Source organism: Cetorhinus maximus, chromosome 8 (genome assembly GCF_964194155.1).
Source record: "Cetorhinus maximus chromosome 8, sCetMax3.hap1.1, whole genome shotgun sequence".
In the NCBI taxonomy this organism is placed as follows: Eukaryota; Metazoa; Chordata; class Chondrichthyes; order Lamniformes; family Cetorhinidae; genus Cetorhinus; species Cetorhinus maximus.
Window position 1 is genome coordinate 123,988,542 of NC_135886.1, and position 25,358 is coordinate 124,013,899.

The window sequence follows — 25,358 nt, forward strand, 5'->3', positions numbered from 1 at the left end:
CCCAAGAACAGAGGCAGAGCAGCGTTATAATAGGAGTCAAGCCTCCACAAGGGCAGTCCCGATGCCGGGACCTTTCAGGGGGAGCACTACAATACCCCCCCGGTCCAGAGCGGGTGTCACCGATAGTGGTTGCATGCTGCACTCTCCACAATCTGGCTCTGGCAAGGGGGGACCCACTGGAGGAAGAGGATCTTGAGGCAGCTCCACAGGCTACAGAGGATTAATCCAGTGGTGAGTCCAAAGAGGAGCATGTGAGGAGAACACAGAGGGCATGGAGGCAGACCTCTGGATCCTTCAGGGAACTCGTGTTCAAGGGACACGAGTGACACCTTGATCCAACGCTCCTTCAGCTACGCTGCCAAAGATCTGCTTCTACCTCATGCCAGGGGTGCCACCTCCATCCAGGTTGTTTCGAGCCACTCACATTTAGCGCTACATACTGGCGTGCCTTTCACCTATAAAACTAGTGAAGCATACTCGGGCCATTAAGACCAAAAGCAAAATTTATATCATTTTGACACTCGCATCAAATGAACAGAACTATATATGGTGTTAATGGCCACACCAGCAAACATATTAACAAAATATGGCAGAACAGCAGATCACCCATGAATAGTCCCTCTTGTGCTCATAGTGCCTCAAATTTACGTTAGTGAGTTCTGCGTCTTGTTCCCCCCCCACCCCCTTCGCTGGCAGCGACATTGGAGTCAGCCTGCTGACTCTGCTGTCATCCTCTTGCCAGTTGATCCTGTACTGGCCCAGCCTGGGAGAGAGCGGCCAGTTCCACAGCTGGCATCTCCCTAGTCATCGCAGCCTCATTAGATGCTGTGGTCACTGGCAGAGGGGTGGAGGAGCTGCTGCTGTCATCAGAGCGCTCTGATGATAAGCAGCTTATGCGTCAACGTGAGATTGCTCTGGGCCTCCCTGCTCACCATTAATGGACTGGCACCTAGCTGGGATACTGGGTGCCTCATCCATCTCCCATACTGGCACTGACCTCCTGGGGTCATTGCTTGTGTGAGGATATGAAGATCCGAGTGCAACCCCAGGGATGCCTGATTCTGTCCCTGGAGCTGCCTCCCCATGAGAATCGCCACTCCCTCAAAGGAGGAAGCAGTGCGCTCGGTGATGAGAGCAACACAGTGCTCATGCTTCACATGGACTCCTCCACAACAGAGACCATAGCACACATATCCTCATCGATCTCTGCCAATCCTCCCACTGGACATCCAGCATCTGCCGCCTAATGGACGACTCCAGGGAGTCATCATCTGCCTTCGGTTCAGCATCATCCTGGTCTCCAGCAGTCCTCTGACTCCTAGCACCCTGGACACTTTCTGCCTCCGCCATCTCCTCAAGCGATCGTGAAGTGCCCTCACCGCTGTGCACCGACATTCTTGGCGATGATCTAATGCTCACCGAGGCGTTGGTAACTGTGCTGGTGCCTGGTTTAGAGAGGGGGTGTGACGCAGGTGCATCTACAGCCCAGTGGTCCTCTGGCGTCAAGGGTGGCTCTTCGGGGTCCTGTGTTCGAGTGTGAGTTGGCGATTTGCGGGGAGAACAGCGACATTTCATTAGTTTAAGTCATCACACTGTTACTGTGCATGCCAGGTGCCCTGGCGAGACAATGGAGATCTGTTTCATGGTGCCATCGTCTTTCAGTGATCAATGGAGACTTCAGGTTTGAGGCTCCCATTAATGATGGGACTGCACAAGAATGTTTGCACAATCCAACACTCTCACCTCTCTGCACTGCTCTCTTAAGTTCGGTCAGGGACCCCTGCCTCTCCACAACTGGTTGACCCAGGTCAGTGGCGGCACTCCAGCTCCAAGGCATCCATCTTGTACCTCGTCAGAATAAGGAGGTTTGGGGGCCTCCGACTCTCCTTGACCTCTCGATGGTTTTATAGCTTCTCTCCTGAAAGGACAGAGGGGCATTTATTTTTTAGTCCACTCTCTACCTGCAGCGCCATTGCAGCCTGGCCAACCCCACCTGAGGAACACCCTGCAGGGCACATCTGATTCATGGCCCTCAACCCGCAAGGCACTTAGGCCAAGCAACCAGGGCTCACCCCCTTGGCCAGCTCCGGTGTCAGTGACAGTTGGCATTCAGACTCTTAAACCCCTGAGCTCTTAACACTGACCCATGCCAACTCGGTACTCACTCTTGCCGAGCGCAGCGGATCGTTGAACCTTTTGCAGCACTGTACCCATGTGCGCCACACAACGTCGTGGCCACTGACCTCAGCTGCCACCTCCTTCCAGACTTTTTTGGTCAGGTGTGATGGCTTCCTCCTGCATTTCCTGGGGATTAGAGTGTCTCGCCTGACACCAACCTGCTCCACAAGGTCCACAAGGCACTCATCCGAGAAACGGGGGGCCGAGTGCCCACCTGACTTGCCCTCCCACCTGATGTTTCCAGCCGCTGGTGAGGACAGACTCCAGAAAGTCTCCCCTGGCAGCCTTCAGGGAGCTGCTTCTGCTGGTTTTAAAGTGCCCACAGGGTCGCCATTGGGCCTGGTGCACAACATGCTCCTGCCGCCGCCCCCGCCCAGCCTCTCCCAACCACTGAGAGGCCGCGTTTCACGCTGGGCGGACCTTAATTGGCCATCCAGTGTGACATCAAGTTTGCGATGCGACCGCGTCCAGGAGCGGATTCCACAACCGTTTCCGCTCTTGCCGACTTGGTGCGCACGCCAAGTGTGATATTCAGGCCCGGGTGTTGGCAAATTATATGGCTTTGAGTGGTGTCATAGGCAATCCCAATTCTCTCTTCGCTCAACATTGATGTATTTCAAAAGGCCTACTGTACAGTGATCAGGAGTGGGAACCCTGGATGACTTATCTCTCCCACCACCTTCCTTACCCAGGGGCACAAAAACCGATTGTAGCACAGGTAGAGTACCTCAAATCCAGCTACCTAAACACCAGCAGGGTCTGAAAACTGGACATTTTTATAATGTTCCATGCATCAATTTTAAGTGAGTAAAATTATTTTTTTAAATTTACCTGGACAATTCGGCTGGGCACTGCATTGGCGCAGTGTGGCTCCAGATACTTACCAGCTTTGCCACTTTGCAGACCACTCTATCCCAAGCTCCAAGCGACTCATGACCCTACCTGACCCGGCACAACCCAAACGCCCAACTCAAAATCCAGCAATGTCCAAAACCCGGCATGACCTCTGTCCCAAGGGTACCAGATTTGAGGTACTGTACTTGTACTGTAATTACCAACCAGACTAATCAGTTAACACAGTACACACTGCGAATTGAACAAAAATCTTCTCAACTATATAATTTAGTGCTACATTGAGTGTTGCTTTTAATCAGATTTATTTTATTGAATATGTGGCTCAGAACCTATTAAAGCATATAGAATAACAGTGATTTTTCCAGCCTGTAATACTGGATTTCAAATTTGAGAAGTTAAGCCTTGGAAATTAGAAATTTATTTTGACCTTCCACAATGACGGAAGACCAATTTCATTGGCTCATTTTTTTTTTCTCTGATTGACAGGGTGGTCTTTCTGATGGCCGTGCAAAGTTTCACGTTCTCTTTCTTCTCTTCGTGGCTGTCATGTTCTTCCTCAGTCTCATGTTCCTGCTCAGTTACCATTGCTGGCTGGTCAGTTTGAACAGATCTACGTTAGGTAAGAGTTAAACAACATCTCTACAATATTATACTATTAATGGAAGAGGTTAAGGTAGGTTTGCGGTACTATTTTTGTTTTTTCCTCTTACCATTAAAGAATTAATCAAATTAAAGTTTATCTTTGAAGGAGGTAGTATTGTAAATGTTAATCCCCTGATTATATGTTTGCAATTGACTTGTTAATATTAGTACAGATGGCTGTTCTAGTATCTGCAGAACATAAATAGCCCTTGCTCCTAGATTTCTATGTAAGTGGAGATGCATTGTAGATTTTGGTTTAGGATTGGCATCATTGTAATGAAGTTGTTGGATGTAACTATCTTCAAGGAATCTGCTTGAACCTCGAGGGTAAAACATTGTAATAACCCAGGGACATTCAGTCTGTTTCATTGTGAGATTACACTTGTTGGATGTGGGGTTTGAATTCAATTAGAAGTACTTGTGCGTGTACCAGCTGAGACAAGTTTTCCAAAGCAACTGAATGGATGATCAACTCTGCCTCTGTGTAGTATTGTACCTGCTGGACCAGTAGTTTAAGCCTGTATGATGACCTAGCAAAATGATATTTTCCACCTGCAAACTAATGGGATTATATTGAGCATCCTACATATTCTTCAGTAAGCAACTTAATGTGATGAAAGTTTGTTGTTTGGCATGGGTGCAGTAAGTTAAATATGACAGCATAAAAGGTGCAAGTTTAAGTTCTGAGGAGACTTGGTGCATTTATGCAATATGTTATCCACCTGTTTACACAATGTATTGGTAAAGCCCTTACTGTGGTATAGCTGGCTGTAACATAGTTTATTGTATATTCTTCTTACTGACTTGTATTTTTCTTGTGTAATATTGTGAATCAGCCTGCTTCAATGTCAAGACTGAACTAATCCTGAATAAAAATAAAAGAAATAAAGTAGTATCTGAGGGCTAATGGATAGGTTGAATGTGGCTTTGTACATTGTGTTTGTCACATTATAAATTCTTATTTTTGTGGGTTGCAGTGCAGAAAAGAATGAAGGTATGTTCAGAGTAGAGGCTAGATGAATTCTCTCCCCCAATGGAGACTGGGTCAGTGAATTTATTGAAAGCTGAGTTAGAGAGATTTTTGATAGACAAGGGAATCGAGGATTATCAGGGGCAAACAGGAATGTAGAGTTGCGACTACACTCAGATCAGCCGTCATCTTACCGAATGGCTGAGTAGACTCGAGGGGCCAAATGGCCTACTCCTGTTCCTAAGTCCGATGTTCCTATGTTCTCTCTCTCCATCCCATTCAAGGATGTATCGTTGAAGGCCAATATGGCCAGTTTCATAATTGTATTCATCTCTGATCCAGCAGCTGAGGAATGCTGCTTAGGGAAGAAGCATAAACTAACTTTTTTTAAAGTGTGGATACAGTAGAAAACTTAACAGTAAAGTAAAATATACCATTATTAAAAATAGGAAGCTATAATTCGTGGTAACAGTCAGTAAATTACCAGCTTGATCTTTTAGTTTTACCGAAAATATGTAATCTGCTCAGAACTGTTCTGAGAACTGAGCAATTTTGCATCTGTTAGGCTAGCTACCAGCTATCTGAAATAACTGGCTGCTGCTTCAAAACATGTGCCATCAGGTTGCTTTTGAAAATTAAAAAAAAACACAGTGGAATTTTACTTTATCAGTTTTCTTTCTTTCCTTTCCTCTAGAGGCATTTTCAGCACCAGTATTTCAGCATGGTCCAGATAAAAATGGTTTTAACCTGGGTGTGTCGAAAAATTTAAAGCAAGTATTTGGACCAAAAAAGAAGTACTGGCTGCTTCCCATCTTTACCAGGTATCAAGTCATCTTGGATTGTATTCTATTCATTCAGGCTTTTATTACTGATATGCATTTGTGATGCTGTATGCAATTTTAGACCAGGCACTAGCAGAATATAATGGGTGTGTAGATGGTCACTGGTTGAGGGTTCCAATGAAATATGGCCTCCCCATGACTGAATTATAAACTCCTATAAGCTTCATTGGTGTCAAATCTTATCTTGCTACTTATTGAATTTTAAAAATTTCACTTGCAGTGTTGGAGATGGGCATTCCTTTCCCATGAAATCACAGTCAGAGAGTCACAATCCGTTACTATCCAATGAGGAGCACTGGGACGAGGGTGAATCAGATGTGGAATACACAGGTAGGACTATCGGAATCATTCTTTCTGATCATCCTTTCAAAAGAGAAACTTTATTATTATAAGCATATTGTCCTGGTGCAGTTGCTTTGGAGATAGGTTGGGCTGCAATGTTACTGATGTTCAACCAGCTCCTTTTCAAATATTTCAGAATAATGCCATCATCCTTGATGTCTATCTACATCTAATAAACGATTAAGGATTAAATCGGGGCATTAGGAGCTGAATAGTCAAAGACTATGGGCTGGATTTTCATGGAGTCATGGACCTGAAACGCCTGTCCCCATTTCCGATAGATCCTATTTTTGCTGGTAGGGGAAAGGGGCAGGACTTGAATCACACTGATGGGGAAACCCAAACTCAGCAGGGCCATTTGAACTTAGTAAGTACTGAGTTTAGACCCAATTTCTGCTGTAGCAAAAGTCTTATCTTGCAGTGTGGCATTCACAAATTTATGGAGGAGATGTAAATGCTCATGATGAGCAGATAAGGTGTGTAGAATTGTCAAGCTGCAAAGTTTTTTAAATTTCCAACCCTTTTGTTAAAAAAAATTAAGAAGCCAGCCTACCTGTGTCAGTGAGAGTTGAAAAAACTCAAGCTGTGAGATAGTTTAAATCTCTAGCCCTTCAAAAATTTGGGGGGGGGGAGGGGGGAAACTGGCTGCCTGTGTCAGAGAGAGTTGAAAAGAATCTGTTCTAGCAGTTACAAATACTGCTTGTTGACATTACTCCAAGGGATATTATTTTGAATGGTTGGCTGCTTTCCACAACCTACAATTATCCCAGCAAAGGGGTTTAAGTTCATAGTTTGATTGACAGTATAAAGAGGTTATTAAAGAATTAGCTGTCTTTTGATCTGGAGTTATGAATACAAGTCTCTTTATTTTGATAAGGAATAAGTACTTGAGGGCTTTTAAAGTTTTGAATGGACTTTCATAAATGGGACTATTTATTTATTATGGTGAAAGCTGTAATACATATTTGGATCTTTTATTTCATCTCAACATGGCTCCTGAGATATATTTAATGTTTTTCTCTCTCTTTCCACCTCCTTCTCTTTGTACACTCGTGTTTGTCTCTTTCTCTCTCTCCCCCCACCAACCCCCTTTTAACTCTTTCTGGGCACCTGCAAGTATGACAATAGTTACAATGCAATCAAACACTAGCAGCGTGTGTAATCCTCTTTATTAAATGTACATAAGAGTGTGATCATGCCCTTTTACATTTCTTGGCTTTTGAGAAAATAGAATATATTTTCTATTTTTGGATATTCATAGAACTACAGAGTAATTGAATATGGATTTTTGTTGCCAAATGTTTTGGTCTAATTAACTAAACTTTCTAACTTCCTTCATGGTTACTGGGTCAAAAACCCTTCCTAGCCACATTGTGGGTATACCCATGCCAGATGGATTGCAGCAGTTCAAGAAAGCTCACCTCCATCATCTTCTCTAAAACAATTGGGGATGGGCTGAAAATGCTAGCCTTGTCAGCGATGCTCACATCCCATGAAAGAATTTTTTAAAAACTTGATATCCACAAATTGCAACAACACTCCCACTAGCCCTACTCCTGAGTCATTGACATTCCCAGACAACTGAACAGGGACATCACTACTTGTAATCTCCTGTGTGGCACATTTAACTACACTCCCATTATTCTTTCTTAATTTCAGCCTTATCAAAGGTTTTTGTAAAGTCCATGTTCACTACATTCCCTCCATCCAGAATGGCTGTTAGCTCCTCAAAGAACTCTTGAGGTTTATCAACAATGATTCTCCTTTTGGAGATCTGTGCTGGCTATGTCTAATTGATTTTTTTTTTCCTTTTTTTTAGACGAGTGGTAATTCCAACCTTAATTAAAGACTACAGTATTTCCTTACCACAGACATTAAGCCTAAAATTACTTGGATTAGTTCTGCCCAGTAATGTAAAACTGTGCAGCTATGAACATTTCGATTTCCTCACCAGCCATCATAACGTGGTTGTCAATTTGTGAGCATTTTTGTATTAGACACTCCTGCCCACTGGGAATTGTGCTGAGATTTCATGTGGGACCCTTGCAAGTAGCAAACGGGGGAGAATCTGTGCCATTAACTTAGGTGAATTCAAACCCAAGTCCCTGTGGTTGAAGGAGCCAGTGCACATTCCAGTTCTCTAACAAAGCTATTGTCATTTTTTGCAATTTTAAACTTAGTTATCCATGAGCCTCTCGGCATTTAGGAGAATGCTACAGCATTTCTGCTCAGTATTGAAGACTGAAATTAAGAAAGAATAATGGGAGTGTAGTTAAATGTGCCACTTGGCGTGGTACAGAGCCAGTAGGAAAGACTCAGATTTGACCTCTGCTCTGTGGTGATAATCTTGAGCAGTGGTGGGTAACTATAATTGGCCTTGGTGTCCTTAGGCTAAAGAAGGGGAAAACATAAGCCACTTTTCCAGCTCCTGATGGCTTGCTCTGCTGAAAGTTTGTGGCTGTAAACATTGAATGAGAACAGGGTAGTTTCACATGTTCTGCTCTTGGTCAAGCAACTTACACATGAAGAATGGCTGTTTGATCGGTACTGGAAGGAGAAAATTGGGAAGGGGTGGGTACTAAGTGCAGGGTGGAGGTGAGGGATATAATAAAGAAATTTGTATATTGTAATATTTAATGTAATGTGCTTATAATATTCAATATAAACCTATAAAGAACAGAAAAGTTATAATTTTCAAAGATATCAGTAATTTGTTTTCTCTGAAGCATAACTATATTTTCTCTTCAGCAACTGCAAGTGGCACTACCTCTGTGACTGTTGAAATGGAGTCCTAGCTGACCTCTGGTGCTGTTTAGCGTTCATAGGTGAGTATCCAGGAGCACCAGTAATTTCCACTGATTATAGATTTCTATTTCAACTCATTAGGAGGATAGAAGCTAAAATGTAGGCCATGCTGGAATGTGCTAGTTCCTGGTAATTGAGTAAGAAATAGAGTTAAATGTGCTTGTCCAAAAGTCAAGTGGCCTATGAATTTATCCACATCACTCAAAATCCTTGCATTTGTCAAGAAGAGTGCAATGAGGTAAACAAAATATATCTTGCATATTAATCAGAATTGTTATATGGTGAAGCTGCACATTAAGTGTGGTTTTGCGTAATGACAACTTCCAACCCAACGTAGCTAGAAAGGGAAGCCAATGAAACCACAAGTTGGCAGGCAAAATTGAGTCGCCCCAGGTTACTGTTCAGCACCTTGCTCTTGGCTGGACATGGAACATCACTAGCAATCACCTTAGAATAACATATGGAGTAGAGTCTCTTCCTTAAGAAAGGGAGAATATTTGCATGTGCATCAACAAGCATCTTGCTTCTTTTTTAGTTCTGGTCATAGCTAACCAGAAGCCCAGTACTTTCACATCAGAACAGAGTTGCCCAGGGCCACTCCTTGCAAACCTGCTTTGACTGTCGTTGGAAATGACTTGGGACAGAATCTTCTGCCTGCCTGTCGGGCGGGCTGGTCGGGAGTGAGTGTGGGTGGGCGCGGAGCCAATCGCCACCCGTGATCAGGTGCGCACCGCCATTTTACGTGGGCAGGCCAATTAAGACCCGCCCAGCATGACACGCGCCAGGTAGCGCTCAGTACTACCTATACAGGCGGGGAGAGTCGGAGCCTGTGCTCTTTTGCACATGTGTGTGAAAAAGCAGAAATCTTCCTGAGGCAGCTCTGTACCTCGGGGAGATGAAGTTGATTTTGAAACTTCAAAATAATAAAAGTTTAAAAATCATTTACATGTCCCCTCATGTGACAGCGTTACATGAGCTGGGACATGTTTATCAAATGTTTTAAAAATATTTATTAATTTAATAAATCCTTCATGAAATTTCATCCCGCCCGTGGATAAGGTTTCATGAAAAATGCGAAGTCTGCCTGGGCTCTTCGCCTGCCTGACAACCTTAAGACAGGCAGCCCTGTCAATTTGGTTAATTAGTTTATTAATGGTCTTAACAGGCCTTTGACAGGTTGGCGGGCGAGCAGCCGACTCCAGTGTGCGCCCTCCACACAAAAGATCGGAATGACGCGTGGTGACATCGGGACGAACGCCCAACGTTACTGCGCGTCATTTTGCGCATTGGCATGCGGGGCCCGCCCCCCACACACCGAAGAGAAAGTTCTGCCCTTGGAAACAAATTTCTTCTCCCGTTCAGCTGAGATGTGCTGCACAGCGTAAGAAACCCCAGTTGGTGAGGATAAAAAGGTTCCGTAATGTGCAAAAATTATTGTTTATTTTGTTAAGATTTGAAGATTTAGAAGTCCAAATTTCCAGGACATTAATGATTTTAAAATTTGTCGAGCGAATCCCCCCCCCTGCTGGTTCATCACAGAATTGTCACAGTGCAGAAGGAGATCATTCAGCCCATTCACCGGTATCTGCACCGGTTCTCAGAATGAGCATTTCACTTAGTGCCATTTTTCTGCCTTCTCCCTGTAACCCAGCACATTCTTCCTTTTCAGATAACAGTCTAATTCTCTTTTGAATGTCTCAACTGAACCTGCCTCCACCAAACTGTCAGGCAGTACATTACAGACCCTAACGACTCACTGTGTGAAAAAGTTTTTTTCTCGTCTCTTTGCTTCTTTTGCAGATCTGTGCACCCTCACTTTTGGTCCTTTCATAAGTGGGCACAGTTTCTCCCTATCTACTCTTTCCAGACCATTCATGATTTTGAATACCTCTATCAGATCTCCTCTCAGCCTTCTCTTCTCCAAGTAAAACAGTCCTAATTTCTCCAATCTATCTTCATACCTGAAGTTCCTCATCCCTGAAACCATTCTCATAAATCTTTTCACTCTCTCCAATGCCTTCACATCTTTCCTAAGCCAAGAACTGGACGCAACACTCCAGCTGAAGCTGAATTAGTGCCTTTTAGAAATTCAACATAACTTCTCTGCTCTTGCACTCTATCTCCCTATTAATGAAGCCTCAGATACTCTATGCTTTACTAACTGCCCTTTCAACCTGTCCTTCCACCTTCAATGACTTATGTACATATATATCCAGGTCCCTCTGCTCCTGCACCCCCTTTATACGAACATATGAAATAGGAGCAGAAGTAGGCCATTCGGCCCCTCGAGCCTGCTCTGCCATTCAATAAGATCATGGCTGATGTGTTTGTGTTTTGAGTACCACATTCCCATCTACCCCCGATAACCTTTGATTCCCTTGCCTAACAAGAATCCATCTATCTCTGCCTTAAAAATATTCAATGACCCCCCCTCCACCACCTTCTGAGGCAGAGAGTTCCAAAGTCGCACAACCCTCTGAGAGAAAAAAATTCCCCTCATAGCTACCCTATAAGGGCAACCCCTAGTTTTAAAGCTGTGTCCCCTAGTTCTGCACTCACCCACAAGAGGAAACATCCTTTCCACATCCACCTTGTCAAGACCATTCAGGATCTTGTATATTTTAATAAAATCACCCCTTACACCTCTAAACTCCAGGATAAACAGGCCCAGCCTGTCCAACCCATCCTCATGAGAAAACTGGCTCATTCCAGATATCAGTCTAGTAAACCTCCTCTAACCTGCCTCCAATGCATTTACATCCTTCCTAAAAGTACACACAGTTTTCGAGATGTGGTCTCTCCAATGCCCTGTATAACTGAAGCATAACATCCTTACTTTTATGTTCAATTTCCCTCATAATAAAGGATAGCATTCCATTTGCCTTCTTGATTACACGCAGTACCTGCATACTAACTTTTTGTGAGAACACCTAGATCCCTCTGCACCTCGGAATTCTGCTGCCATTCACCATTTAAGTAATATTCTGCTTTGTTATTGTTCCTGCCAAAGTGAACAACTTCACATTTTCACACATTATACTCCATTTGCCAGATTTTTGCCCACTCACTCAACTTACCTATATACGTCTGTAAACTCCTTATGTCTTCTTCACAACATACATTCCTACCTATCTCTGTGTTGTCTGCAAATTTAGCTACCATGCCTTCGCTCCCCTCATCTAAGTCATTGATGTAAATTGTATAAAGTTGAGGCCCAAGCACAGATCCCTGTGGGATTCTACTCGTCACACCCTGCCAATCAAAGACCCATTTATGCATACTCTGTTTTCTGCCAGCCAGCCAATCTTCTATCCAGGCTAATATTTTACCCCATACACTATGAGCTTTTATTTTTCACAATAACCTTTGAGTTGTACCCTTTATTTTATACTGTTTCCCCATGTTCTTTCTACCAAAATTAATCATCTCTTATTTTGCTTCATTGAACTTCACCTGCCACCTGTCTGTCCTTTCCACCAACTTGTTTATGTCCTTTTGAAATTCTACACTGTCCTCCCCATGGTTTACAATGCTTTCAAGCTTTATATCATCCACAGATTTTGAAACTGTGCCCTGTACACCAACATCTAGGTCATTAATATACATCAGGAAAAGCAAAGGTCCTAACACTGACCCCAGGGGAACCCTACTACAAACTGCCTCCAGCCCAAAAAAAATTCAACAACTATTCTCTGTTTCCTGTCATTCAGCCAATTTGGTATCCATGTTGCTACTGTCCCTTTTATTCCATGAGCTATAACTTTGCTCACAAGTCTATGGTGTGGCACTTTATCAAATGCCTTTTGGAAGTCCATGTATATCACATCAACTGCATTGCTCTCTCTGTTACCTCTTCAAAAAACTCCAGCAAGTTAGTTAAACATGATTTTCCCATAAGAAATCCATACTGGCTTCCCTTAATTAACCCTCATTTGTCCATGTGGCTATTAATTTTGTCCCAAATTATTGCTTCTAGAAGCTTCCCCACTGCCAAAGATAAACTGATTGGCCCGTAGTTGCTGGGCTTATCTTGACACCCATTTTTGAACAAGGGGTTAACGTTTTTGTGATGATTTGATATTAAACCCTGCAGGTGAATGAAGCTCCAAGTTAAATTCATGGTTAGTGTTGATCTCAACTGGGAGTAAGATTTCACAACTGGACACTCTAAACCAGGGTTCTGCTGAAGTTTCTGCTTTTGATCACTATCCAGGGGCCACTGTCACCCAACCGCCCCCCTCCACACCTTTGCTAGACATACACCTGTGTGGATGACTGACAAGGACAGGAATGGCCCATGATGAAGTAGAATTTTAATATTCTGACATGCTGGAAGCTGGCATGAGGGGAAGGGGAGGCACTAGCAGCACACAGGATCCTTAGAAGACTGGATTTCCCCACAAGTTGTGGAGTTTAACTCCAGAGTGTGTATCTTTTGTCATTTATAGGTTCCCTGTTCAGAAGTCAGTCTGATTGGCAAGCTTGGGTCCAGTTGGGCAGGGAATACTGTGGCGGAAGTGACAGGACTAGTGAGGGTCCAACCGAACTGCTTACTCTGGCAGGCAGGTTCGATCCTTGACTTCAGGGGCCAGCATTCAATCTGATCCCGGCAGGGTGCGATGCTTGGAGATTTCCTTGGGGGTTTCGCAACAGTTTCTCGGAGCTTGGGAGCCAGTTAAACCTGCAATGAAGGTTAAATCATGGCTTCCAGCCTCATTAATGTATTTGAAATGCTGCCTTTCTCCTGGGAACAGGTTAGCTGCCCACTCATCGCGCTGCCTGAGTTAAACCTGAAAGTTGGGTTGGAGCTTCCTGGCACACTTCCATTAATTGTCCACTTAACTCCCTCCTTCCACCCACCTGAACCAAATCCCACCCACTCACCTATGTAAATATCCAACCTCTGCACACCATCCCTTTCACCCCCGAGCCACTGTTGTCGAAGTTGACACTGTAAAGACTTGCACGTGAAATATGTCTATTTGATTAACTGCTGGAGAACATGTCTACCCACTCAGTGTGCAGCTGCACTATCAGGAGCAGAGATAAGCAGGAAAAATAGGTGAAGAAGAACATTCGTGGAGTAATCTTGTCGTTTTGAATGCCAAAACTGGCTTTGAAACTGCAGAAAAATTACACTGTTCCACACTGTCATTGATTATGTTTCAATATCAGTCATTTTAATGTTTACCAAGCATGCAACTCTGAACTTTGCCATAGTTTGTTTATCTGTAGTATTATGTGAGACTCGATTTTTTTTTTTGCTTGGTTTACTGATTGGTAAGCCACCTCCCTAAACAAAAAGTGTAAAGTAATGGTAAATAATAAATTAAAAATAATTTCATCTAGTGTTGATATCAGCTATTGCCATCTTTTCAGGTCACTCCCAGAGGCTACTGTATTATTTGAAGTGCAAATGAGAGAACCAAAGATCTTTGAGGGTCTTCAACATATCAGATGGAACTAAGTATTACATGCCTTACGTCAGGCAATCTCATGAAGATCTTTTTAATAGATAATATACATGCAGGCTTTGGTTCACGAACAACTGCATTTCCTTGCTGGGGGAGGGAACCACTGTAAATTCAATTACAAACTGGGTACTCATGGACTTTGATGTAAATAATGTGTGTGTGAATGAAGCTCTATCACAGATACCTAAAACCAACATTGGGATTAATTTAACATTGACGTGCTACATTTAACTCATTAGGGTGAAGTGCTGAACAAAAGTGTTCCTTGCATTAATATTTGCACGGTTAAGCTACAAATATAGAACTGTCAAACGGAAAAAGAACTGCACTGTCTGTTCAACCATGTGTTTGAACAAAAGAGCAGTAAGTTGGTTGTTTACTGTGTTTATATGAATTAAGTCATTTCAAACCAGGTCATTTTTTAACATTTTTTTAATTTTTTTTAAATGTGTTTAGAAGATACTTAAATTTAGCTAGTTTTTTTGATATGTTTGTAATGTGATGTACATATTTTTTAAACTAATTTACCCTCAAAATTAAATATAATAAAATTACTCCAATGAGGGACCAAAGATTTGTAAAGCAGTATCTGCTCAAAGTTTGAATCACTCTCGAATCTAAGGAAAGTTCAGTTATCTGCTATTTAATGCACTCATGCCAGTGTTAACCTTTATAGCACAGTGACCAGCCAGTTTTCATTGTCGTTGCATGAAGGTGTGATTTGCTTCTACTCCGAACCATAATTTTGAGCAAAGAAATGATGAACAAAAACCTACAGTAAAAATTCACTTGGTCTTCCACCTCCAAAGGAACAGCTCACTAATTTATCTGTACCCGGTGGCACAATTCCACCCTAAAATGTCACCTTGCACTTTCTCCCTGTGCCAACTCCAATTCAGGTGGAATAGTCAAGGTTGAGAGTTTTCTACCTGTTTACATTTTATTTAAATAACATATTTAAATTCAGGAAAGAAATTAACTGTCGAAAGATAGGTATGTAAATCTCTTTTAAAAAGTACAAGCCTTAAGAGCGGTTGATTTTTCTGGCTGCCTAAAAATGTGTATATTCACCAACCTGACAGAAGTTAATGGGTATTACTGTCAGAACTTTGTAACATCTTTTCCAGGTTTCAGATGTGACTTGTGTTCTCATCATGTAGCTTTTGAATTTCCTGAATTTTGACGCGTGGAGGGTTCTTACTGCAGGTAAGCCTTCTGAGCCCTAAGTGCTAAGGTTAAGGCAGAACAAGCTTCTTGACTGGAGGAATTGAGTCATAGGCTTTCATCATTCCAAGCAACAATAAGGAATAACTGCTGCTGGGTTCAGGGACATTAATCCACAAAGGAATAAAAACCTGCTGATAGGCTGGTAGAATTTTTTGAAGGGAACTTTAAGGTATTAAAACACTGAGCAGCTTCCATCTTTGACATGCAACCAAGTTAAAAGCTAATTATTTATATCAGTGCAGTTTAGTATATTCACTTCCCACAGTTAAAATGTCGTTCTTACAAGTAGCACTAGCATTCAAAGCATTTGCCCAATTGTCTCATTTTATTGTGAGATCATTCAGCCTTTTAATTGTTTTCCTTTTATCCTTGTCAATGTTCATACCTCAACCAACACCTAAAAGAAATGGTTTTGTCATTTATTACTTTTTTGTGAGATCCTATTGTGTGCAAATTATCTGCTGCATTTCCTATACAACACTTAGTACTTTGGCTGTAAGGCACTTCGAGATGTCCTGTGGTTGTGAAAGGTTCTGTATGAATGCATATTTGATCTTTCTTTATTTTCCTTCATTAGACTCTGTTATTGACTAAACTGAATGAATTACAGGATTCATTGTGGATTCCCAGGATTGTAATAGAAACGGGTTTATGAACACCTTTTTATATTTAAATGAATGGTGTAAAACTGCTCCTTCCTGTTAAAAGCAAAACACTGTGGATGCTGGAAATCCGAAACAAAAACAAAAATACCTGGAAAAACTACACTGTATTCCTCTCTGCAGATGCTGTCGGACCTGCTGAGTTTTTCCAGGTATTTTTGTTTTTGCTCCTTCCTGTTGTCTGATAAGAGCACACTTCCTCTCTGACTTCATGATGCAAACCCATCTGGCAGTTGAGGCAACGGTAATGCAAGGAAATTGAATTCCTGATAGGAATCTGTCTATATTAGAAGGGGCATTGAATAGTTTGCTGTCCCGTATAACGAAACTTCGGGATTCTTCAGATATATAAATGCAGTCACAGCTGTGCACAGGTGTTTTTTTGTCAAAATCCTTTGGATGAATTGTTCCGTTTTTATTTTCAATTGCATTGTGGATATATATTTAAAAGAGCTTTCTTGTCACAGGCTAAACCCTTTAGGCTAAACCCTTTACTATAAACCAATCAGTGACTTAATTACAAGTATTCAAATAGGTTGTAAATAATCCAGTTATTTTTTTAAACGGATGAATATGTAGAAATTGAAACTAATTTTTGCAATAGCAGTTTTTTGAAGTGCAGGTTTAGCAAAGTGGAAGTAATTATGTGGCATATCCTAAGAATTCTGTTTGATAACCCTGAAATTTCCTTTTTGTAATGTGACGCCTATGCAACATACAGGCACACGTGTTCTAGAACTGAGAATTGAAGAGTCTGATCCTTGATGTTTGGCTGATGTTTAAGCAGCTTTGATAAATACACCAGGCCTTCACAAGTTTGAATTATAACTCCACATGCAGACAAAGCTTTAGTACTTTATTTAAAAACAAGGCTATCAGATCGTCCTACAGTGGAGTCCATTTTTTTTAAAAAATGGTATTCCAATGTAAAGGCGGGCTCAGTTCCTGTAATAGACTTTACTGAAAACTGCACTGTAAGACTACAAAACATTCCCGCATACATTATCATCTGTTGCAATGTAAGCACCTCTCATAGATTATCAGCTATATGATGACTTCAGGCTCTGTTTTTGTAGGAGCAACTTTTCAGGGCCATTGCTATATTTAATATCAGTTTCCAACATGTTGACTGAGAAAAATAATTTTAAGCATAGCTGGGTTGTTAGAAATTATTTCAATGTAACACAAAACATTCATGCATTCCTGATCTTCCTCTGCTGCTACAGCAGAAAGAACTGGTGCACTTGCTAAATCCTCGTACAGAATTTTCCAATGATCAGACACAGCTACTGGTGGGCAGAAAATATTACATGGGATTTTTTTTTTAAATTTGCACTAGCCACTAGACATTTTTGAAGGCGGAGGAAGATGATCATAAATGATCCTTGATTTGTTTTGAGGGATAGACAATTTGGTCTTTGTAATATTTTCGAGGAATTATATTTATATAGATTATTCTGTTTTTCTGCCAGAGTACATTTAGTTTTATGCAAGATTAGATTTTTATTGTAGTTTATCTTGACTTGCAGACAATCTCTCTCTTCACCACCCCCCCCCCACCCCTCACTCCATGTTTTTTAAAGTGAGAAGTGCAAGTAAAAAGAGTGCTGTAATGTGAGACATTTCTGGATTTAGAAAATGTCTCTAGAACAGTTATGTGGAGAAATGCAAATAGAAATAAAATTCCTATTTCTACTGCTGGAATTGCAGTGATGAAGAAGAGCTTTGAATGATTTTTCAATGCTAACAAAGCACTCAATTAATACTTGTTGAATATGAAAAAGTTAATGCAGTTGTCTAAAATAAGCCATGATTGTTCATTGCCTAATGTAATCTGAATCTCCACCGGTGAGCTGATAAAGCCCAGTGTGACTTTGTTACTGATTAATTATCTGGTAACTTGCAGATATTTTTACCATATCACAGAGCTGTCAGAGGCCATCCACTGCAAATTAAACTAGCACAGAATGATGTCATATTGAACCAGGAGACATTAATTGTTACTATACATACTTTTTCCTGAGTGTCTTTGAGATGGGTTTTGTAGTAAAACAGAAGTGGATTTTGGAATGCAACAGATGATAAAGCCCTTAAATTTGTGTGCCTATTTCTTATTCATTGGTTTCCATGCCACCTTATAGATAATAATAACCTAGATGAGGATGGAATGTATATTCGATTTATGGTAAGGGTAATAAAATACTGCCTTTTTAAGAACTTGATATATTGCTGTCATTTTCTATTTATTTATCTGCAGCAGTAATGTCCTTCAAATATCCCTATTCTGCAAGAGGTTCAGATCAACTTGCAACTAGTCTATTGAACACAGGCCTTAAAAGGGACAATGACTCTTTCCCTCACTTGCATTCTATCTTGCTCTTCCCTCCCTGATTAAAAAATGTTCTCTTTCTCTAATTACAGTATTCTGAACTAGAGTGAAACATCTGTTCACAGAATTACAGAATGGTTACAGCACAGAAGGAGGCTATCCAGCCTGTCATTTCTGCACCAGTTCCCCGAAGGAGCAATTTACTTTGTGCCACTCCCCAGCCTTCTCCCGGTAGCCCCACACATTCTCCCTTTACAGATAATCATCTAATTCCCTCTTAAATGCCTCAATTGAACCTGCTTCCACCACACACTCAGGCAGATCATTCCAGATGTTATACTCAAAAGAAGTCATCATTAATATAATATTGAAACCTGCTTTGCATTTGCATCACTAAAATTATTGACTAGAGAAATTTCATCACCACCAGTTTATAAGTGCCATCTGCTTGTGGTATTTCCTTGAATGTCGGGCAACTCAAGACTTTAGTCCCTCTCTTTGTTGAAGTAGTTTTCCACTGGGGAAATACATGGGCCAAATTATACGAGGCGCCAGGTTGCCCACCCTGACCCCAGCTAAAAAGTTGTGGGAGAACCCACCAAACAGAACACAGGATGTCCCGCAGCCATTTAACGGTCAATTGGCCGTTAATGGTTTGGAGCTGGGACTTCTGCCCTTCTGGGTCAGGAATTGCCATCTCAGCTGTCAACCAATCAGAGGCCGGCAGCTCTCCAGCAGTTTGGGACCAAGGCGTGCGGCGTTGAATAGGGATTTGGGTAGTTGTTTGGGAGTCTTGCCTTGTACCAAGCTGGCAGGTTCTGGCAAGGAGGCCAGAAAGAAAGAGGGAGGGCAACCTGGGGAGGGTTAACACCTTTGGGAGTTGCCCTCCGATGAGCCTAGGGAGGGACCCTCCCCCGAGCCCAGGTGTGGAAATCTGCCGGGCTGTGCACTTGGCGTGGGCCTCTCCCGCCACCAGTTAATTCTTGTCAGCGATAGGATGAGGCCCTTAAGTGGGTAGTAATGCCTACTTAATGGCTTCAATTGGCCCACTGGCGGGTTGACTGCCCGACCTCATCTCCACTGCTGGTACAATTACAGTGGCAGCAGGGGCAGTCGCGTGGCCAGTTTGCAGGCCATCTGGATTTAACAAGCCTGCTTGCCTTCAAACCCATGAACGGGGAACATAAAATCCAGCCCCCTGAGTGTGTAACTGATCCACTTGAGGTTGTCCGATGTTTTTTGCCATTTTAGGAAACTTGTGAAAATCTACTTAGTGACACTAATTATACTTGTGAAAATCTAATCATCATTTCTCAAGAAGAATCCAGGTGGCAACGTATAGAAATGGAGAGAGAGTTTCTTTTCTCCCTTTATCTGTCAGTTGGGAATTAGATCAGCGTAGGAAAGTTTCTATACAAACATAGAAAATCTAGTGGGATAATGGATTTATTTTTAGCCAGTGTCCATTACACTGGGGGATGAAGCTGCCGATTGTCCATTATAAGCTGGGGAATAAAGCAACCCCTGTTGAGTAAACATCCTATTATCCAGAGCTGTCAACTTCAAGAAAATTTATGATCAATGTGGTTGGAGGATTGTAAACTTTCAGAGGCATATTTATTTTGAAGAGTGACAGACATGAGGAATAGGAGCTGGAGCAGGCCATACAGTCCTTTCAACCTGGTCTGCCATTCAGTAAAATCATGGCTAATCCTTGATCTCAATTTCACTTTCCTGCATGATTCCCTTAGTGCCCCAAACTCTGTTGATCTCAGTCTTGAATACCCTCAATGACTGAGTATCCACAGCTCTCTGTGGTAGCGAATTCCAAACATTCACAATCCTGAGTGAAGAAACTTTTCCCCATCTCAGTCATAAATGGCTGACCTCTCATTCTGACCCCTAGTTCTAGATTCTTCAGTCAAGGAAATAGCCTCTCAGTAGCTGTAAAGACAGCAAATCAAACTAGGATTTTAAACCAAAGTATTTTGGCAGGGTACCCGTTTGCTGAGATAATGTAAGAAACTTGTAAATTTATTTTCTATTTGTTTATCACCTTGGCCTTTATACCATTCGTGTATACTTGGTAAAGAAAATAATAGAAAATGTACTAATGAGAGGGGTATCCTTATCCTTTGTCATAAGCAGAGTTGAACTAATACCATGTACCTGGTTTCTTATGAGTAGGTCACTTAATTATTATCATACTGGACTACCATTTAATGCCATTTGGAATTTTACAAATTCCAGATACTACTGAACTATGTCATTAGTTGGTCCTGAGTTTTTCTTTTAATTTTAGCCTGCCTTAAACAAGTGCTTTGAAACATTATTATCTCTGATACCTTGGTAGCTTCAGCAGTTGAATATCCAACTCAAAGTCAGTCCACCAGCTCTTATTGCTGGTTGATTGCCTGAAAATGATCAGTTTTGCAAATTCATCACTGGTCCCCTTGACTGAACCACTCTCTTGGTTTTGAAGGGGAAAATATGGAAAAGCTGGTCAGGCTATAATAGGAATACATTTCAACTTGATCAGTTGTGAAACTGCATCTGGAGAGAATTCTTTTCAGCCAAACCTGAGATGAAGGAACAAGTGTAATGATGGGAGATACGAGGAAGAATATTTTCTAAAATTGTATTTGTTTTGTGTTAAAATCTGATTGACATCAGTTGTGTGATTAGTTGAAAGCAGTAGCATTTCCCAGAATAAAGAGCTGCTACAAAAATAAATTTATTTTGTTCCTGACCCATTCAAAAAAGTTGATTGAAATGAATTGTACAGCAATCTATTTACTGCTGTACTTGGAATTTTGACTGACAGCACTTTTAAAACTGTGGCTGGATTGCATTTACAGGCAAACTTCGGATTTAGAGGCAACTAACCAACACTGCTGTATTTTACTATGACTTTATATTCTTTCTCACGTTTGTTTTAAGTTGATATGCTGTGAATTTTCACACATTGCATATTTACACATGACACACACTTTCACCTGCCTCTAATTGTTTGCATGTAATGTACATTGGTTTATAATGGTTACCTGGGTTTGAAGGCCATTTTTCAATGTAACATCTCTTGTGTGAAAAATTGGCTCTTTCCCTCTCCCCCTTTTAGCCAGTTACCCAAAATAAATCACTTTGTTTCTATATCTGTATGTAAACTACCTGACCAGTTGTCAAGCGTGAATTTTTCTTATCAATTTTTGAATATTTTTAAACTGAAAGTAATCTCCTTCATTACCATCCAGAGTGGATGTACTGTAGGATGTGAACCAATCAGAATGGCTTCCTGAGCTAGGAGCAGTCAGCTGAGGAAAACACGAGGAGCAGCAGTTCTTAAATGAAACAAAATTGCATATAAAGTGATGCAGACATTATTGTGCCGTGTCGCCAAAGCCGTAAAGTTAATCTTCTGAGAGAGATGGAACGGTGAGCAATTTGTTTTTAGCTTAGAACTGCACAGGCCATCACTAATAGGCAATGTTCAACCGTTTCTGTACAACAATTGCAGTGAAGGAGGTAAAATCAAACCTGGCATTTTTTTTAATGACTTACTGTGCCCCAGCCTGCCATCACCGTGCTTAAACCTGCCACAAAAGTTGTTTTAAATCAAGAATTCCCAGCTTGCAAGATGAACATTTCTGACTATTCTCCTATAACAAAAACCAGTCTGATATTGCAACTATAAGTATAATCTCCTACAAGGGCACACATGTTAGGGAGCATCCATAAAAGGGTGGGAATAATATTTTCAAAACATGTATTATAATAATCCATAGCTTCCAAACTTGCATGACTGCGACATGCAGTCTTGTTCCTTCCTTTATCATTTCCTTGTTTGAACGACACCAAGATATTCTAACACTTCTCTGCTGTTAAGTAGTCCAGACAGTGTGTTCAACTACTGTAGGGAATAAGACCAAGGCTTTTGAATTAAACTGCTAATCCGACTATTAACTTGTGTATTGGGTACTTGCCCACCTTAAATTAACCTACTTTACTAAGGTATTTACTAAATTAATAAGAAATTTGACTTGGATCAGCGACCAGTGCAGTATGCTAGCCAACATAGGGAAACAGTGGCATTGTGGTATTGTCACTGTACTAGTAATCAAGAGGCCCAGGATATGGGGATATGGGTTCAAATCCCACTATAGCAGCTGGTGAAATTTGAATTCAATTAATTAATAAATTGAACTGATTAATAAAATCTGGAATTGAAAGCTAGTGTCAGTAACGGTGACTGTGAAACTATGATCAATTGTCGTAAAAACCCATCAAGTTCACTCATGCCATTCTTACCTGGTTCAATCGACATGTGACTCCATATCCATAGCAATGTGGTTGACTCTTAACTGCCCTCTGAAATGACCAGCAAGCCACTCAGTTCAAGGGCAATTAGGGATGGACAACAAATGTTGGAATGAAAAAAAATTCTGAAAACTGCAATTTCACTTTCGGAGTTATTTAATATACCAAAATGATTTGCCTTTTATAGATATTAGTTGAGTTGTGAGATATTTAAGAGCAACAAACTATAATTCCTAACAATTGGCTGCTTCATTCCTATTTCCCATACTTAGTCTTTAATTATATTAAGTACCATTTGGAGTTTATTTTGCATACCGAGATCCAAACAGCTCTGCTATCTCAAGTTGATTTCAACAGAAAATTCCCTGTGCCCTGATAAGTGTAATTGTCTTTCCTAGTTCCACAGAAAATGTAAGTTCCTTCCTTTATCATTTCCTTGTTCGAACGACACCAAGATATTCTAACACTTCAACATTGTGTTTGAGATTGAATCCCCATGCTGTTCTGTTATGCTATCATCTTGTATGTTTTATATTGTATTAAACTGAAAAAGATAGCAATTGAAGAAAACCACTTTAATGATACCTGTGCTTTTAAAATCACTGATAAATCTGAACATGAAAAGATATGCAGTATTTTCACTTACTACTTCCGTAAAGAAGCTCTGAAAATTCTTTTAAACCTTCAACTGGCATGTTGCATTGATTTGCAGTTTCCCCTGCTGAGATTATCATTTTGACTTTAGAACAATGGGTAGACAGCGGGAGAGATCCTCTTCATTTGGCTGCAACATCCAAAAAATTGTTGATCTGGTCCATGTGATTTGGCACTGTCAGCTTTTGAGATAAAGAAAAGCCCTGTCAGTACCAAACTGGTGCCAAATCAGCTGGGTTTTTATCCCTAATGTTTCTATCATAGAACAATATATTAGCAAAGGAGATGTGCACAAATATCCTTTCATCCCACTTGATTATCATTCCCCCCTATCAAAGTGCAGAAAAAGTACAGTTTTCTTTAGATCTTATGTGTAAGATCTTGCATCTGCCTTGTTTTTCTGATACCTGAGAATCTAGCACTTCTTTTTTCTCTGCTGCTCTGTTATTTAGCGCGCCGATCGCACCATTTTGTGTGAGTTGTTAATGTATGACAGCATAATGCAGTTTCTCTTGACAATAATCCTGTTTCTATCTTTGTTTTCCTGCCTTCAAGAATGTTGCTAATCCACAGTGATTGCTTTTCATTAAACCTGTATGTCTGTGCCAATGGTTTTCATGTTTTTTTGCTGCACTTTGTAATGCATTCACTAATGTGTCCATTAAAATCTTAATTGTAAGAAAATGTTTACAAGAATAAATGATTTGTTTTATTAAGTGTTGGAGTTTTAACACCACTTATTGAGCTGCAGGCACATCTGTTGGCCAAAGGTGAAATGAATCTAAGATTGAAGCATGTTACAGAGAAGGAACACACACAAGAACTGAACTCATAACTCGAGGAGGTTGTCAGCTTCCTGATTCTGTTAGTACACTCAATCTTGTGTGTCATTCTTAATTATTGATGTAAATATGAATTTACATTAAGAAACTTGCATTTGTGTAGTCCTTCTAACATAGAAAATGTTCCTAGATGCTTCATGGGAGAAAGATGAAAAAAAAACCCAAGGAGGTAAAAATTGGGAGGGGTGACCAAAGAATGAAAAAATGGGTTTTGAGAAGTTTTTTTTAAAAGGCAGAAGAAGCGGAGATGTGGAGGAATTTATTGAGGAGAGTTGGGGATTAGGGCCAAGGCATACTCTTTTAGCAGCCACCAATAGTGTCAAAAGGGCTTAGGCATGCACAAAAGGCGATGGCATAGTGGTATTGTCACTGGACCAGTAATCTAGAGACCCAGGGTAATCCTCTGGGGACCTGGGTTCGAATCCTGCCACGGCAGATGGTGGAATTTGAATTCAATAAAAATCTGGAATTAAATATAAATTTAAATATATTTAAAAGTCTAATGATGACCATGAAACCATTGTCGATTGTTGTAAAAACCCATCTTGTTCACTAATGCCCTTAAGGGAAGGAAATCTGTTGTCCTTACCTGGTCTGGCCTACATGTGACTTCAGACCCACAGCCTAGCCTAGGGATGGGTAATAAATAAATGCTGGCCCACATCTCATGAATGAAGTGCAAAAGATATGGAAGGAAATTAAGGATGGAAGACATCGCAGTTGAAAATAATGGCTTTGGCCTTCCAAGTCATTTGGGGGTGTTGTGACTCAGCAGTGGTGATGTTGGACAGGCAGTGGTAGGTGCAGCTTGATAACATCAGCATTCATATGGAGCTTGACTCAGTGCCTGTGGATGAAGTCATGGGGGAGAATTTTATGTTCTGCCACCAGTAGGTTTGTAAGTGGCAGAAGTCGTGTTAGTGTAACATTTCTCATTGGGGAAAATGCTAGAGTATTATAAAAGACGTGGTAACAGAACACTTGGAAAGCATTAACAGGGTTAGACAAAGTCAGCATGGGTTTATGAAAGGGAAATCATGCTTAACTAATCTACTGGAGTTTTTTGAGGATGTAAACTAGTAGAATAGAGAAGGGAGAACCAGTGGATGTGGTGTATTTGGATTTCAAAAAGGCTTTTGATAAGGTCCCACATAAGAGGCTAGTGGGCAAAATTAAAGCACATGGGATCGAGGGTAATATACTGGCATGGATTGAGAATTGG

General features: G+C 41.1%; 1 protein-coding gene across 1 annotated transcript in view; it reads left to right on the forward strand.

The window, feature by feature from the left end:
* zdhhc15b (zDHHC palmitoyltransferase 15b) overlaps nucleotides 1-24,010 on the forward strand; it is a 60,219-nt gene extending 36,209 nt beyond the window's left edge. The window contains exons 8-12 of the mRNA XM_078547559.1: nucleotides 3,520-3,652; nucleotides 5,340-5,466; nucleotides 5,708-5,817; nucleotides 8,578-8,654; nucleotides 14,014-24,010. Of these exons, the coding sequence (XP_078403685.1) occupies nucleotides 3,520-3,652; nucleotides 5,340-5,466; nucleotides 5,708-5,817; nucleotides 8,578-8,624 (417 nt within the window). The 3' untranslated portion in view covers nucleotides 8,625-8,654; nucleotides 14,014-24,010. The remainder of the gene's footprint in view (nucleotides 1-3,519; nucleotides 3,653-5,339; nucleotides 5,467-5,707; nucleotides 5,818-8,577; nucleotides 8,655-14,013) is intronic.
* Nucleotides 24,011-25,358: the final 1,348 nt, after the last annotated feature.